General features: G+C 46.5%; 1 protein-coding gene across 1 annotated transcript in view; it reads left to right on the top strand.

Moving 5' to 3' along the window:
• LOC143784502 (sodium channel protein type 2 subunit alpha-like) overlaps nucleotides 1-15,497 on the top strand; it is a 227,062-nt gene that overhangs the window by 122,884 nt on the left and 88,681 nt on the right. The window contains exon 15 of the mRNA XM_077272803.1: nucleotides 5,956-6,129. Coding sequence (XP_077128918.1) covers nucleotides 5,956-6,129 — 174 coding nt within the window. The remainder of the gene's footprint in view (nucleotides 1-5,955; nucleotides 6,130-15,497) is intronic.

Genomic DNA, 15,497 nt, shown 5'->3' with positions numbered 1-15,497 from the left:
ATTTTTGTAATCAGATTTGTGTGTGATGCGTCAGTACTAAATAGTCTAAGTGGTGATGTGAAGAGAAAAAAATATAGACCTAAATTTAATTTATGACACCAAATAACTAAACATTTACATGTGCATAGCTATACACCTCTTTTGTGATGAAGCCCTTAAAAATTTCTGATGCAAGTAATTTCCTTCATAAGTCACATATGTTGCAAAAGAAAGTCCATCTTGATGCAATCTAAATGTCACATAGTCTGTCAGTATATAGACTTTACCTTTTCTGAAATACCACAGAGACTACAACACCATTAAGCAAGAGGCACCATTGACCAAACAACACCATGAAGACCAAGGAAATCTCCAAACAAGTCAGGGACAAAGTTGTTGAGAAGTACAAGTCAGGGTTGGGTTATAAAAACAAATCCCTATCTCCGATGATCTCCCAGAGCACCATCAAATCCATTATCATCAAATGGAAAGAACATGGTACCACAACAAACCTACCAAGAGATGGACGCCCACCAAAACTCTCAGCCCGGGCAAAGAGGGCATTTATCAGACATGCAGCACAGAGACCAAAGGTAATCCTGAAGGAGCTGCAGATTCCCAAACAGAGACTGGAATATCTGTCCATACGACCATAATAAAACATAGACTCCATAGAGGTGGCCTTTATGGAAGAGTGGGCAGAAAAAAGCCTTTACTTACACACAAAAATTGTAAGGCTTGTTTTGAGCTTGCCAAAAGACATGCCAGAGACTCTCCAAATGTATGGAGGAAGGTGCTGTGGTCAGATGAGACCAAAATTTAACTTTTTGGCCACCAAGGTAAATGCTATGGCCATTACCATCTCCACAGTGAAACACGGTGGTGGCAGCATCGTGCTGTGGAGATGTTTTTCGTCAACAGAGACAGGAAAAATGGTCTGAGTCGAGAGGAAGATGTATGGTGCAAAATACAGGGATATTCTACTCAAAACCTGTTCCATTCTGTCAGTGATTTGAGATTGGGACAGAAGTTCATGAACCGATGCAAAGCCTAAAAAACCCTGAGAAATTGCAGGTTGTGAGGCAGCAAAACATAAAAAATGCCAAGGGTGGTGAATACTTTCACAAGCGACTGTTTACAGCTGAAATCATAAAGCCAGTGTCTGATATATGCTGCTGTCATGTCGGACGCTATTCACACTAGGGCGTCCGACAGACAGCGGTAATTCCACATTCGTCCACTATATGTTCTGTGGCACCGGCTAGACTTTATCCAGGTTGTCCGGGGTTAATCTAGCTGGTAATCGGGTTGGAGGCTGGGTCACACCCGTGGCCTTTAAATAGTCATTCTGGACTTTGGGCGTCGCCGATTATAGCTTGTGTCTTGTGCCTGGTGATCTCGGTCTGGAGTGGTGGTCTAGGAGAAGAAATATCATATCTGGTGGTGTATTATCCTATGTCATATTTCTCCTTCCTATATTTGTATTTGTTTTGCCCTGTGCACATTTTAGTGTTTTCCTGTGTGTCTGCGGCGTGATGCGTTTTTAGTTTTCCCTGTCTGTGCTTTCTGTAGGGGTTGGTGTGTGGTCTTATCACTGGGTGGCGGGTGGAGGTTTCACATAGGACTGAAACAGGAGTCAGGGTCAGGCCTGGCGGCCCAGACAAGCACACCATCGGTGTAAATTCTGGGAGAGGGACAGACAGGGTTTTCCCTAGTCTGAGGGATATCGCAGGGGCCCGGGTAATCAGCTGTAGTCTACCCAGTACCCGCATGACAGCTGCCAGTGGATCAGCTGTGAGGTTCCCGTTAACCTCATGTTCAATACCTTAATAGTCAGTACACAGCTGTTAACATTTGCAGGAATTCTGATTATCCCCATATAAAATGTAGCTGTTCTAGTAGGATTTTACTGACATTTTCTTAGTTGCATTTTACAGAAAAACCATGGTCCGTAAACAGCTTATAACACAGCAAAGGGATCTCATTGTTAAAAGTTCAATCAGAAGAAGGCTACAAGCATCTAAGGCATTAGATATACCATGGAACACTGTGAAGATGGTCATCAAGAAATTTCTTAAATTTTACATTACAATGACAATACCTAGAACTGAACATCCCTCACAAATTGATGAAAAATCAAGAAGAAAATTTGTCTGGAAGGTTTCCAATAGGATTCCATAACATAAAAGGAGCTGAGGAAATTCCTGACAGGTATTGATTGCGTACTGCATGTGACAACAGTCTCCTGTATTTTTCATGTCTGGCCTGTGGGGTAGGGTGACAAGACACAAGCCTTTTCTAACAAAAAAAAAAACAGCCAAATGCAACTAGGTTTTGATAAAATCTACATCAAGTCTGATAAAAGAAATTTGGAGAAACATATTCTGGTTTGACAAGATCAAGATTGACCTTTCTGGCCATAATTCCAAAAGGTATGTTTGGTGCAAAGCTGCGCTTCACCAAAAGAATACCATACCGACAATGAAGCATGGTGGAGGTAGCATTGTACTTGTGGCTGTTTTTCGTCACTTGGAACTGGGGCTTTAGAAACGATGCAGGGATTATGAACAGTTCCAATATCAGTCCATTTTGCAACAAAACCTTCAAGCCGCTGTTAAAAATCTGACAATGGAGAGGAATTTCCACTTTCAGCACTACTAAAGCATACCTCCAAATCAGCAAAAGAATAACTTCGCCAGAAAATCAGAGTTTTGGAATGGCCCAGTCGGAGCCCACACCTGAATCCAAGTGAAAATCTATGGATTTACCTAAAATGGGTTCTGTACACAGGAGATGACCACGCAATCTGACAGATTTGGAGTGCTATTGCAAGGAAGAGTGGGCAAAAATTTCCAATTCTAGATGTGTCATGCTGATAGACTCATACCCAAATGACTGCAAATGTATGTAACCACATTACTTTAGTTCTTTATTTTTCATTTTCGACCCAAAAAGATTTAATTTTATTTTCGCATTGAATTGTACTACTTATGGGTGACATTAAAGATAAGAAAAGTTTATTGTATTCTTCTCCGACTGCTAGGGTGAGAGTTAATGGAGAGTTGTCTGGAAGTTTTGGTTTATATAGGGGGACTAGGCAGGGGTGTCCGCTGTCTCCGCTGCAATTTGCATTGGCAGTGGAGCCCTTGGCACAGACAATTAGGAGCTCGACTTCGGTTATAGGGTTCCGTTATGGCATGATAGAGGAGAAAATAGCCCTATATGCAGATGACATGTTACTCTTTTTAGAAAATTCTGGAGAGGCCTTGGAGGGTGTGATGCATATTCTTAGGACATTTGTTGATATATCGGGTCTTGAAATCAATTGGGCGAAGTAAAATGTCTTGATAGTGGATAAAGGGGGCGTTGACATCCCAATATCAGGGGAAGGTAGTAAGCTGACAGTGGTTTCTCAGTTCAGATATTTAGGTGTTCAAGTGTTCCTCTCTCGAGCTACGTCGATCTGAATCTGTCCCCATTGCTGGACAGGTTTAGAAAGAAAATAGGGGCGTGGTGCAAGTTATATCTCTCAGTGGTGGGAAGGATAAACTTAATTAAAATGATTCTTATGCCCCAATTATTATATATATTGCATAATTCCCCTGTTTGGTTGCCCCGAAAGTGGTATCATACTATTAACTCTATATTTCGAGACCTTGTTTGGGGGAAGAAACAGCCAAGAATTAGGCTGGAATTGCTTCAGCGGCCTAAAGATGGGGGGGGGATTGGCCCTTCCGAATCCCTGGATCTACTTTTTGGCAGCGCAGGGTCAGCAGATGAGAGGTTGGAGAGAGGTGAATGGACTGGGTTCGGTTCAGCGGATTTTGGTTTGGTTGGTGGGAAGGGACCCATTGGTTCAGGGATTGGAGGCAGGGGGATTTGGGAAGTTTGGAACGGCCTATCCTACTTTGATACTGGTTCAAAAAGTATGGGAGGCAATTAAAAAGACAAGAGAAGTGGGACTTTTAACAAATCTCTCCCCAATATGGCATAATGAAATACTACCTGAATTTATTAACATGGGGGAATTAAAAAATTGGACATCATTGGGTAATTCAATATGTGGCTCAGATTCAGGACGCACAAGGACTGTTATCCTTTGAGCCACTGCAGGAGAGTTACGGGTTGCAGGAGACCTGTAGGTTTCAATATGGACAATTGAGACATGCCTATCTTGCGCAGAGTAAAACGATGGATATGGGAATTTATAGAGACATTCTGGTGGACTATGTCTGTGCGACGGGAGGAACAAAAGGGGTAGTCTCGGATATTTATATGGATTTGTTATATACCTTTCTTAATAGATTCCCTTTTAAGGCAATGAGAAATGGGAGGAAGAGTTGGGAAGAATAGAGGAGGATAAATGGGAGGTTATCATTGAATATATTCCCCAATTATCATTAAGTGAGCCGGGTAGACTTTTGCAAATATATGTGCTTCACAGAGTATATAGAACTCCAGATAGGCTACATAAGGCAGGGCTGAGACAGACCTCCGAGTGTCCTAGGTGCCAGTCCGAGCTGGCAGGGATTCTACACATGTTATGGCAATGTACGAGATTGAATTCATATTGGCTGGAGGTGAGAGAAGCAATTGGGAAATCATATGGCTGTACAATCGCAATGATCCTGTGATATATATTTTGGGATATGTGGAAGAGATCTGAGTTCCACATCATCATCAGTGGCCATAGCTAGATTATTGTATGTTGCGCGAAAGCTAATTGCCAGGCACTGGTTTAGTGAGGTACCGCCGACAGGAATTTTATAGACAATCTGATATGGTTATTAATATGGAAAAGGGTATTTATGAAAAAAGGAAAAGTATGAAAACTTTTGAAACACTTTGGAAACCTTGGATGGAGAGGAACTCATTCCAGAGGGATGTTGTTTTATTATGTAAGCAAAGTATGCTATTGTCCTATTCTTGTTTATAAAGGCTTTTATGGAGGAGGGAGGGGAACTGGGGGATGGTTTCAAAATGTTTGTAAACATGTTTATTCTCCTTTGCTGACACAATTGTGTGTAGTTGTCAATTTGAATGTTGTTAATAAAAATTATCTGATTAAAAAAAAAAAAAAAAAGATGAGAAAAGTTTGGAAATGGTTCTATTTATTTTTTTTAACTCTGGCATTTTAATTGGGGTGTGTAGACTTTTTATATCCATTGTACAATAGGAGAACGTTTTTGCTACAGTATTGTTACAGAACTCTTTAAATACTTTTGTTTTCTGTTTTTCTATATTTCTTTGTATTTTTTGTGCAGTCTATATAGTTATACAGTGAAACAACAAATACAAGAGTGTTAAGAGATATGGTATGACCGTTCTGCATTCTCCAGTGCCAAGGAGTCCAATGCCAGAAAGGGATATTATTCCCTTAGTCTTTTGCCGCACACATGAAATTTGCTTGTAGAATATGCAATAAATAATAGCCAGAAAGGGAATCTGTCGCAACATGTCTGAAAGCAGCATGATGTAGAGACAGAGACCCTGATTTCAGCGATGTACAACTTACTGGGCTGCTTGATGAAGTTTTGAAAATGCTGAGCTCTGTGTAGCCCCACCCACAGCACTGATTGGCAGCTTTCTGTGTGCACTGTTCATAGGCAGGAAGCTGCCAATCAATGGAGAGGGTGAGGTTACACAAGGCTCATGATTATGGAGGACTACTGTACATGGCAGCAGGTTTATATTTTGCAATCCGACATATTTTAGCCAAAGTAGCAAATTTGTAGTAACAATAACCACGTTAAATTGCGCGGTTTGGATATGCATTACAATTGAGTGAAATCCATGGGGAATATGTGCAGCAAAAATAGACATGATAAATCTGTTGAATATGAGTCCTGTGTAAACAAGTCCTAAAGCTGAAAAAACTGTTGTACACGTGTGATGTGTTTTGGGTTTCTTGTTATAGCTATACAAATACAGAAAATCACAACTATTCCCAACTGAAAAAAATTCTTCTTTTTCCAGGTTTTTACAGGGATTTTTACATCAGAAATGGTACTTAAGCTGATTGCACTACATCCTTACTATTATTTCCAGGAAGGCTGGAATATATTTGACGGATTTATTGTGGGCCTTAGTATATTCGAACTTAGCGTTTCAACAGGAGGAGGTTTCAGTGTTCTTCGATCCTTTAGACTGGTAATATAATGTGGTTTTTGGATGTATGTGGTTTATTTGTACCCATTCTGTTTTACACACAGAACATTAAACCCAGAAAACAATTACACAGGAGATTTACCCACATTAATTGTCAGGCTGCATGATTTTACATAAAACAGTATCCAATAGGATCAATGGAGTGGTCCTTTTAAAGGTAATTTAGCACCAGGTATTTGCTACCAAATCTGAGAACATCATATGTGCAATATACAAAGACCCTGATTCCAGCAATGTGTCACTTACTGGGCTGAATAGTGCAGTTTTTATAAAATCTCTGTTTTATCAACATAAGATTATGACTAGAGAACTTTTAGGCCTGCTGCCAGGTAGTCCAACCACACCCCCACCACTGATTGGCAGCTTTTTGCCTAAGCGCAGTATACACAGAAAGCTGCCAATCAGTGATGTGGGCGGGCTTATACATGCCTCAGCATTCAGAGAACTGCTAGATCTTCAGCAGATAAACCAGTTTTTAATCAAAACTGCAGCACCCAGTAAAGTAAGTGACATATTGCTGGAATCAAGGTCCCTGCTCCTACATCATGCTGCAGTTGGAGCGCCCCCACTGCCGCAGGGCCGAGGGGTACCCGGTACCGGGCCTCTCTGTCTCAGTTCTGGGGTTGTCACGGTGGCTAGACCCAGCCCGTGACCCTGCTGAGGGGCGTCCTATGAAGATGGAGAGTGATGCTGTTGTGGTGTGGTGCCGGTCGCAGTAAATAACAAGGACACCAGGTTGCAGTCTCTTTACCTCTTTACTGAAGGCTTCCGGATCCTCAGTCCAAAATACGGTTAACCGGGCTGCGTGAGTCCAGCCGGTCCGATGGCACCTCCAGAGCTCCCTTTGCAGGTGGAAATCTGTGCCTACCTTCTAGCGCTTGTGTGTTGCAGTCCTTCCCTGCTGTGCTTACGGGATAGTCCTCACAACTGTTGTGTCTGTTTCTGAAGTTTCCTCACAACTCGATTATGATGTTCTGTTTCGTCCCCCAGATGATATGGCTAGGACGCACCCGTATGACGGGTAGGCTCGGAGGTCTTCCGGGACCCTAGAGTCGCCCCTCTCCAGATGTTGCCCCCTGTGTCTGCTTAGGTGATTTTGGGTGAGACAGCCCGCCTAGAACTGACTGTCCTGCCGTAGGTTTGAAGTAAGGCCTGGAGCTCAATACTTCCTCGGTGTTCCGGCCACCGGCTACGCGCCTCAGTAGGATGTTGCCTCGTCTTACAGCACGACTCCTACTGGTGATTCTCCTTGTTGCGTTGATCTCGTTTCTCACTCAGCACAATAAACCTTGCTTCTTGTCCTTTCTTGGGGTACCGCCGCAATGAAGTGCAGGCGCGGTCCCGTAACGTTCTTTCTGTTCGCTAGGCCTCTGTCAGGATCCCATCCCTGACAGGGACCCCCCTGAATCTTCCCTGCAACACCCTCTGCCACAGGATGTTGCCTGGTTCCAACCCAGTCAGCTTCTCACTAACTTCCTATCTAACCCCCAGTTTTACCAGACTGTGAGGAGTGGCCTAATACATAGCACCCTTAGCTCCCCCTGGAGGCCAGACTGTGAAGTGTATTGGTGTCTGTGATACCTGGTCAGGTGAATTCCTTCAGTGCCATCAGACATACCATAGCCCCCCTTAGCGGCGGAGCATCAGTACTGCAACGACCAGGACTCTGGGGCGCTGCACTTTCAGATAAGGTACCAAAAATCTGGTGACAGATTTCCTTTAAGGGTTCACTATAAAAAACATTAATTACATATTCCGGGTTTATTAAAAATCTTAAATAGTACATGCTATAATGTACTGAAAAATATTCTTGAGGCCAATGCTCAAAAACTTAAAGGGAACACTAAAATATCACTGAATGCAATATTCCAGTTGTAAATATTAATTCATTACATAGTGAAATTAGTTTAGAACAATAATAACACATAAAAATGATCAATGTAAATCAAAATTATTATCGCATTGAAGTCTTGAATTGATTTGGAATGATAATCAAAGTGGAAATCAAATTACAGGCTAATCTTACTTCAATGGAAATGCCTCAAGACAAGGAAATTATGCTGAGTAGCATGTGTGGTCTCCACGTGCCTGTATGACGTCCCTACAAAGCCTGGGCATGGTCCTGATGAGGATGGTCTCCTGAGGGATCTCCCGCACCTGGATTAAAGCATCCGCCAACTCCTGGACAGTCTGTGGTGCAACGTGGCATTGTTGAATGGAACAAGATATGATGTTCCAGATGTGCTCGATTGGTTTCAGATCTGGGGAGCAGATCCATAGCATCAATGCCTTCATCATGCAGGAAATATTGACACACTTCAGCCACACGAGGCCCAGCATTGTCCATGCATCAGAAGGATCCCAGGGCCCAGAGCACTTACATATGGTCTCACAATGGGTCTGAGGATCTCATCCCAGTACTTAATGGCAGTCAGGGTACCTCTGGTGAGCACATGGAGGGCTGTTCTGGAGGAAATTGCAGGCAGCAGAACGTTCTCCATGGCGTCTCCAGGCTCTGTTACGTCTGTCACATGTGCTCAGTGTGAATCCACTCTCATCCTTGAAGAGTACAGGGTGCCAATGTCGAATCTGCCAATCTTGGTGTTCTCTGATAAATGCCAATCTCCCTGCACCGTGTTGGCCTGTAAGCACAACACCCACTTGTGCATGTTGGACCCTTATACAACCCTCATGGAGTCTGTTTCTGACAGTTTGAGCAGACAGATGAATGCTAGAGGTCTGCTGGAGGTCATTTTGCAGGGCTCTGGTGTAAGAGGGTGGTGCTGTTGTGGATAATAAGAAACACGCTGTCACTTTAAGAGGCTGCATCCCCTTGTCTGATGTGATGGTATGTTCTACTGTTCTCCCCTACTCTTGTTTTTGCTTTGAACTGGTTGAAGCTGTGTAGAGTGGGTGGAACTGAGCAGAGAGAGGAAGAAGTTGTTTTTGAGAGGGAACTGAGAAAAACTGTGAGCTGTTCTGCCTGCAAGGAGGAATCGTTGGCTGCAAGAAAGACTACACAGCTTGAGATGAAATGCGATTGTTAAATAGACTTTCCCGGTTACAGCGAAGGGTGGCTGTTCTGCGCTGGTTTGTGGAGCCACGAAGATACTGAAAAGGGGACTTACAGTTTCCAGGAGCAAAGAAAAGACCACGCTTTCCAGAGCCGACAGGAAACCGTGCGCACCACCATTTAGGACTTCGAGGGCCCCCTGGGACTGGACCTGTGTCCCCAACATCACTGTGAGTCTGTTCCTGTCGGGTGCACCAGTTAGGGCCCAGTACAGGCTTCAGTAGTTAGAGCACGGTAGCCGTGTGGCCTGCGTAGTAAAGGCCAGGGAGATTATATGCAGAGTAGCAACGATATATGTTTTATTGTGTAAAGTTGCTTGTGAGATAGATTCTGAGTTTGCAATTGCTTAAGCACTGTGCTATTTACAGACAAATTTACTCATGTGCATTATCTTTTGTTATTGTAAATCCCTGTTTGCACCTTCCTTGTCCTTTCCATTTCCTGTTTCCCAATAAATCTATCCTTTGTTGTTTGCACCTCGTCTTGTGTACAGTAGTCTTCCTGCACTGTGGTGGCCCCCCGGTCATCGCTTCAAGTGGCGCTGCGAGCAGGGTACTGTCATCAAGGTGGAGGCAGCAGACAGCAATGGCGGGAATGCTAACATTAATGGGGATGCTGTGGGCATTGGTGGAACCCCTGCAAGGACACTCCCTATGGGCACCATATTTAGTGTGCTCCCAAAGTTTGACGGCAAGAATATGCCACTGTCCGACTGGGTGTCCCGGCTTCAATGCACCCTGAAGATTTATAACATAAACTCCGACCTTGAAGTGGACATTGCTTTAACTGCCCTAGATTGGGAAGCCCGCAGAAACGTCTGCCTACAACCAGAACTCACCCGCAGTACCCCGAAGGAGCTAGTGAAGTTCCTGGAAGAGATCTACGGCGAGACTGCTAGCGCGGGGCATCTTCGCACCAAATTTTTCTCTAGGCTGCAGCGGGAAGAAGAAGGAATTTCTCAGTATGCAACAGCACTGCAAGAAGTGTTCGAAGAGGTGCAGAGAAAGGAGGCAGATGGATTTGGCAGCATGGGCTCTAAAGACCGGATACTCCGGGAGCAATTCATTTTGGGACTACACAGCACATCCTTGAGGCAAGCACTGTCAGAACGGGTCCGGGCAGATCCAGCCCTTACGTTTCGTCAAGTCCTGGCGGAAACAGTGGCCCGAAGTAAAGAAGAAAGCTATGCGTCTGGAGTGATGCGTGTCCAGGGCACCAATTCCAGAGGGGACTCAAACCATCAAGAAGTGCTGGTCCAGGTAGTGCAAGACTTGCAGCGGTCCCTTGTTAACGTGCAAGAGAAACTGACCCAGATGGAGCGGAGAGTGGGGGAACTACAAGAGACTGACCCACCATACTCATGCAATCATCCTTCGGCCCGATCGACAAGGGATCAGTGGGAACAAGCCCCCTCCCGTCAGGCATCGGCGGCACGAGGACAGGCTCGAAGTACTCCTCGGCGAGGGGGAGGCATTCAATGCTGGGAGTGTGGAGGACGGGGGTACCTTGCCAGAGAATGTCGGAACTATACCCAAGGCCAGTGGAGACCGCCGTTAAACTACCAACCCCCGCGGTAGTGCGACACTCTGCGGGGGAGGCGAGAAGAGAGGCCGCTCCATATCATAACGAACACTTGATTGCTGGGAGCCCCATCCTACGTGCTGAATTTGAAGGAGTTCTGATGGATTGCCTGGTAGATACCGGGTCCCAAGTGACAACGATGTCAGAAGCGTACTTCAAGCAGCATTTCCAGAACCTGGCCAAGCCAGAAAAAGAGACATTGATTCGCTTGTTTGCTGCCAACCAACAACCGATTCCGGTCACTGGGGTCGTGTGGATGAATATTCGAATTTGTGGACAAGCAGTTGGAAGAAAAGGGATCCTACTAGTCCCTGAGCCTGTCAAGAAAGATGTGCCTGTAGTACTGGGAATAAATATCCTATGTGAACTCAATCAGATTATGTTTACCAAACAGGGACCTGGATATTGGAAGAAGGCTACCCCACATAAGCCTACTCAAGAAGCCCTTCAACGACTGATCCGCGTCTGTGGTACGCAGAAGAGTGTGCCATCTTATCAGACGGTAGGGGTCATCCGGGCTCCTGGGAAAGAACCTGTAATCCTACCTCCCGAGCAAGAAACTATAGTGTACCTTCCAGTGGGGACTCACCGCAACCTTGATGGGTTGGAAGTGGTTGTTCAGCCTGTGGTAGGCGGAGGAGTGGATCAAGAAGTCATGATAGCTCGTACGATAGCTGTGGTCTAGCGAGGACATGTCTCCATAAGAGCTTTGAATGTGAGCCCCGTGGAGGTCGCCTTGCCACGAGGGACAGATCTGGCCCTGGTGTACCTGCATAAGGGTGAAGTGGTGAGTCAGAAGGAGATGTCTTTATCACCGAAAGAAGGCGTGGGGTGGACCCTAGCAGTTGCTGCAGAAGACGAAGAGACACCATCCCCGGAGTGGAATGGACGAGTCATCCTTGAGCAAATGGAAGTGGATGTGAAGGCTATGGGCCCTGAGCGTGTGCAAGCGATAGAAACTATGCTGTGGAAGAATCAGGCCGCATTCGCCCGTCATGCCGAAGATTTCGGCTGTACTGAAGCCATCACGCATGAGATCCCGACTGGGGAAGCTCGTCCAATTCGAGAACGATACTGGCAGATCCCGCCCAAAATGTACCAAGAGATGAAAACATTGCTGAGGCAGATGCTGGATTCAGGAGTGGTGCAGAGTAGTCAGAGCCCTTGGGCAGCCCCAGTGGTGCTCGTCAAGAAAAAGGACTGGACCATTCGGTTCTGTGTAGATTACAGAAAACTCAATGCCTGCACTGTTCGAGACTCGTATCCGTTGCCCCGCATCGAAGAATCCTTGACAGCGTTGGGGAAAGCCAAGTACTTCTCCACGCTGGACCTAGCAAGCGGATATTGGCAAGTAGCCGTGGCAGAGAAAGACAGAGAGAAAACTGCCTTCATCCTCCCTATGGGACTGTTCGAGTTTAACCGGATGCCCTTCGGGCTCTCCAATGCTCCAGGCACCTTTCAACGGCTGATGGAAAAGTGTTTGGGAGATTTAAATTTCAAGGCTACCCTGATCTATCTGGATGACATAATTGTGTTTTCATCCTCTTTCGAAGACCACCTTGCCCGGCTTGGACAGGTAGTCGGAAGATTGCCTGCTCATAACCTGAAGTTGAAGCCAAAAAAATGCCACCTCTTCAAGAGGGAGATCGAGTACCTAGGTCACATTGTGTCACAAGATGGAGTTCTACCCTCGCCAGAAAAAGTGGCTGCTATCCAGAAGTGGCCAGTCCCTCAAACCGTGAGAGTACTCCAGGCCTTCCTGGGACTCGCGGGGTACTACCGTCGGTTTGTTAAAGACTTCGCGAAGGTGGCCGGTCCCCTCAATGAGTTGCTGAGGGAGACCGCTGGAGTGCCGAAGACCCAGCGCATCCCCTGGGCACAGGGACAACACGAGGCCTTCCAGGCTATAAAGAATGCCCTTACTTCGGCCCCGATTTTGGCCTACGCAGACTTCGATCAACCGTTCCTGTTGTACATCGATGGTAGCCTACATGGACTCGGTGCAGTACTTTCTCAGATACAGGATGGACATGAGAGAGTCATCGGGTATGCTAGCAGGTCCCTGCGAGACAGCGAAAGAAACCCTCACAATTACAGCTCCTTCCGGTTAGAGCTCCTGGCTCTGGTGTGGGCCATGACAGAAAAGTTTGCAGGCTTCCTGACAGGTACAAAAATTCAAGTTCGGACAGACAATAATCCCCTGGCCCACCTTGAGAATGCTAAACTGGGGGCCTTAGAACAACGGTGGATGGCTCGCCTGGCCAAGTTCGACTTTACTATCTGCTATCGCTCTGCTACCGAAAACGCAAATGCGGTTGGGCTGTCCAGAGTGCCTGTGGAGACTCCAATGGGGGATCTTGATGAACAACTCGAAGAGGAGGAAACCCCAGACTTTAATAAGTTCAAGCCCCCGATGGTTGTGGCCCAGTCAAGAAGGGAAGCCGGCGCATTACCTCGGTCCCTGGGAAGAACCAATGAAGAATGGGGACATGTTCAGGATGAAGACGAAGGGCTGCGACAGATGAAATGGTGGGTAACGCAAAAGCGGGAGCCTGGCAAACAAGAGAGAGATAATCTGGACTCTGAAACGAGGAGTGTGTTGCACCAGTGGGATAGACTGGAAGTGCGAGAGTCAGTACTATATCGTAAGAAGCAACAGCCAAAAGATATGGAAGTAAGGTGGGAAGTGGTCATCCCAGGAAGAATGGCTCAAGAAATAGCGAAAGAAGCCCATGAATTCGGAGCGCACTTTGGCTCCACAAAGACCTACCAATGGTTGCAGCGGCATGTCTATTGTCCTCGGTTGGAGCTTGTGGTGGAAGAGGTTTGCCGGCAGTGTCGAGTATGTGACCTCATTAAGAGTACTGAACAGAGGGCACCCATCCAGACCATACAAACTAAGGAGCCATTGGAAGTCTTGATGATCGACTATCTCCTCGTGGGACACTCGGCCCGGGGGCTGCAATATTGTTTGGTGATAACCGATCATTTTTCTAAGTTCGCAGTAGTAACTCCGACTAGAGACCAGACTGCGGAATCGGCGGCGCGAGCCATCTGCCAAGACTTCATCCGGGTGTATGGGTGCCCAAAGCGCATCCACTCCGACCAAGGCGCGTGTTTCCAAGGCAAGGTGATGGAAGAATTGTATAGCATGTATGGCATCGAGCAGGCCCGGACCACCCCTTATCATCCTCAAGGCAATGGAGCTTGCGAACGCTTTAACAGAACCTTGCTTCAGATGCTGAGAACATTGGAGGAGGATAAGAAGGTGTGTTAGCCAGACTATCTGCCAGAATTGGTCTGGACCTACAACAATCGGGTCCACTCCACCACGGGTTATACCCCCTATCTACTGTTGTTTGGAAGAGCTGGACGAGAGATCATTGGGCTGAATCTGGAACAGCCAGAGGAGCTGATGGAGCGAAATGTCACCTCATGGGTGAAAGAGCATCAACAACGTTTGCAAACGATACGGCGGTTGGCGGGTCAGCAACTGCAAGGAAAAGAACATACGGCCCGCAAACCGACTCAAGAGTTACCGCTTCAACCTGGAGACCGGGTATTGGTCAGAGAGAGACGCCCTAAGGGAAAACTAAATGAGAGATGGGAAGTACAGCCATACAAGGTTATCGAGCGAGTGTATGCTAACGGCCCTGTCTACAAGGTACAGATTGAAGATGGGTCATCCACTCCTAGAGTACTTCACAGAAATATGCTGCAGCCTTGCCGGTCTGAGGTCTGTTCTGTGCCATTGTTGCCTGGAGGTGCCACTCCACTTCCTGAATCTGTCATGCCTGATGTCCAAATCGATGATGAGTGGTGGACCGTCCCTGACACGGTAGGGGGTCCTCAGCCGCCCCGAGGCGGTAATCTCATGGATGTACCAGTACCGCCATGTGAGGATGAGACCAGACAAGAGCGCACAATGTCCCCTGCAACAAGTGTTACTCTGGAAGATAGTCAAGCCTTGCCTGACAGCCAAGAGCTTTGGAGATCCCAGAGGTCTAATGCAGGGGTTCCACCAGTCCGATATGTAGAACAGTGTGCTCTGTCTGTTTGTATACCTTTGTTGCCTCCTCCATTACACTTTTACCCTAAAGCTGTGATGGCCGAGGACGACCATCATTAAGAAGGGAGGCATGTAAGAGGGTGGTGCTGTTATGGATAATAAGAAACACGCTGTCACTTTAAGAGGCTGCATCCCCTTGTCTGATGTGATGGTATGTTCTACTGTTCTCCCCTACTCTTGTTTTTGCTACGAACTGGTCGAAGCTGTGTAGAGTGGGTGGAGCTGAGCAGAGAGAGGAAGAAGAAGTTTTTGAGAGGGAACTGAGAAAAACTGTGAGCTGTTCTGCCTGCAAGGAGGAATCGTTGGCTGCAAGAAAGACTACACAGCTTGAGACGAACTGCGATTGTTAAATAGACTTTCCCGGTTACAGCGAAGGGTGGCTGTTCTGCGCTGGTTTGTGGAGCCACGAAGATACTGAAAAGGGGACTTACGGTTTCCAGGAGCAAAGAAAAGACCACGCTTCCAGAGCCGACAGGAAACCGTGTGCACCACCGTTTAGGACTTCGGGGGCCCCCTGGGACTGGACCTGTGTCCCCAACATCACTGTGAGTCTGTTCCTGTCGGGTGCACCAGTTAGGGCCCAGTACAGGCTTCAGTAGTTAGAGCACGGTAGCCGTGTGGCCTGCG

This window comes from Ranitomeya variabilis, chromosome 7, assembly GCF_051348905.1.
Source record: "Ranitomeya variabilis isolate aRanVar5 chromosome 7, aRanVar5.hap1, whole genome shotgun sequence".
NCBI lineage: Eukaryota > Metazoa > Chordata > Amphibia > Anura > Dendrobatidae > Ranitomeya > Ranitomeya variabilis.
The sequence above is the reverse complement of the archived record's forward strand: the minus strand, read 5'-3'. Positions and strand labels throughout refer to the sequence as shown.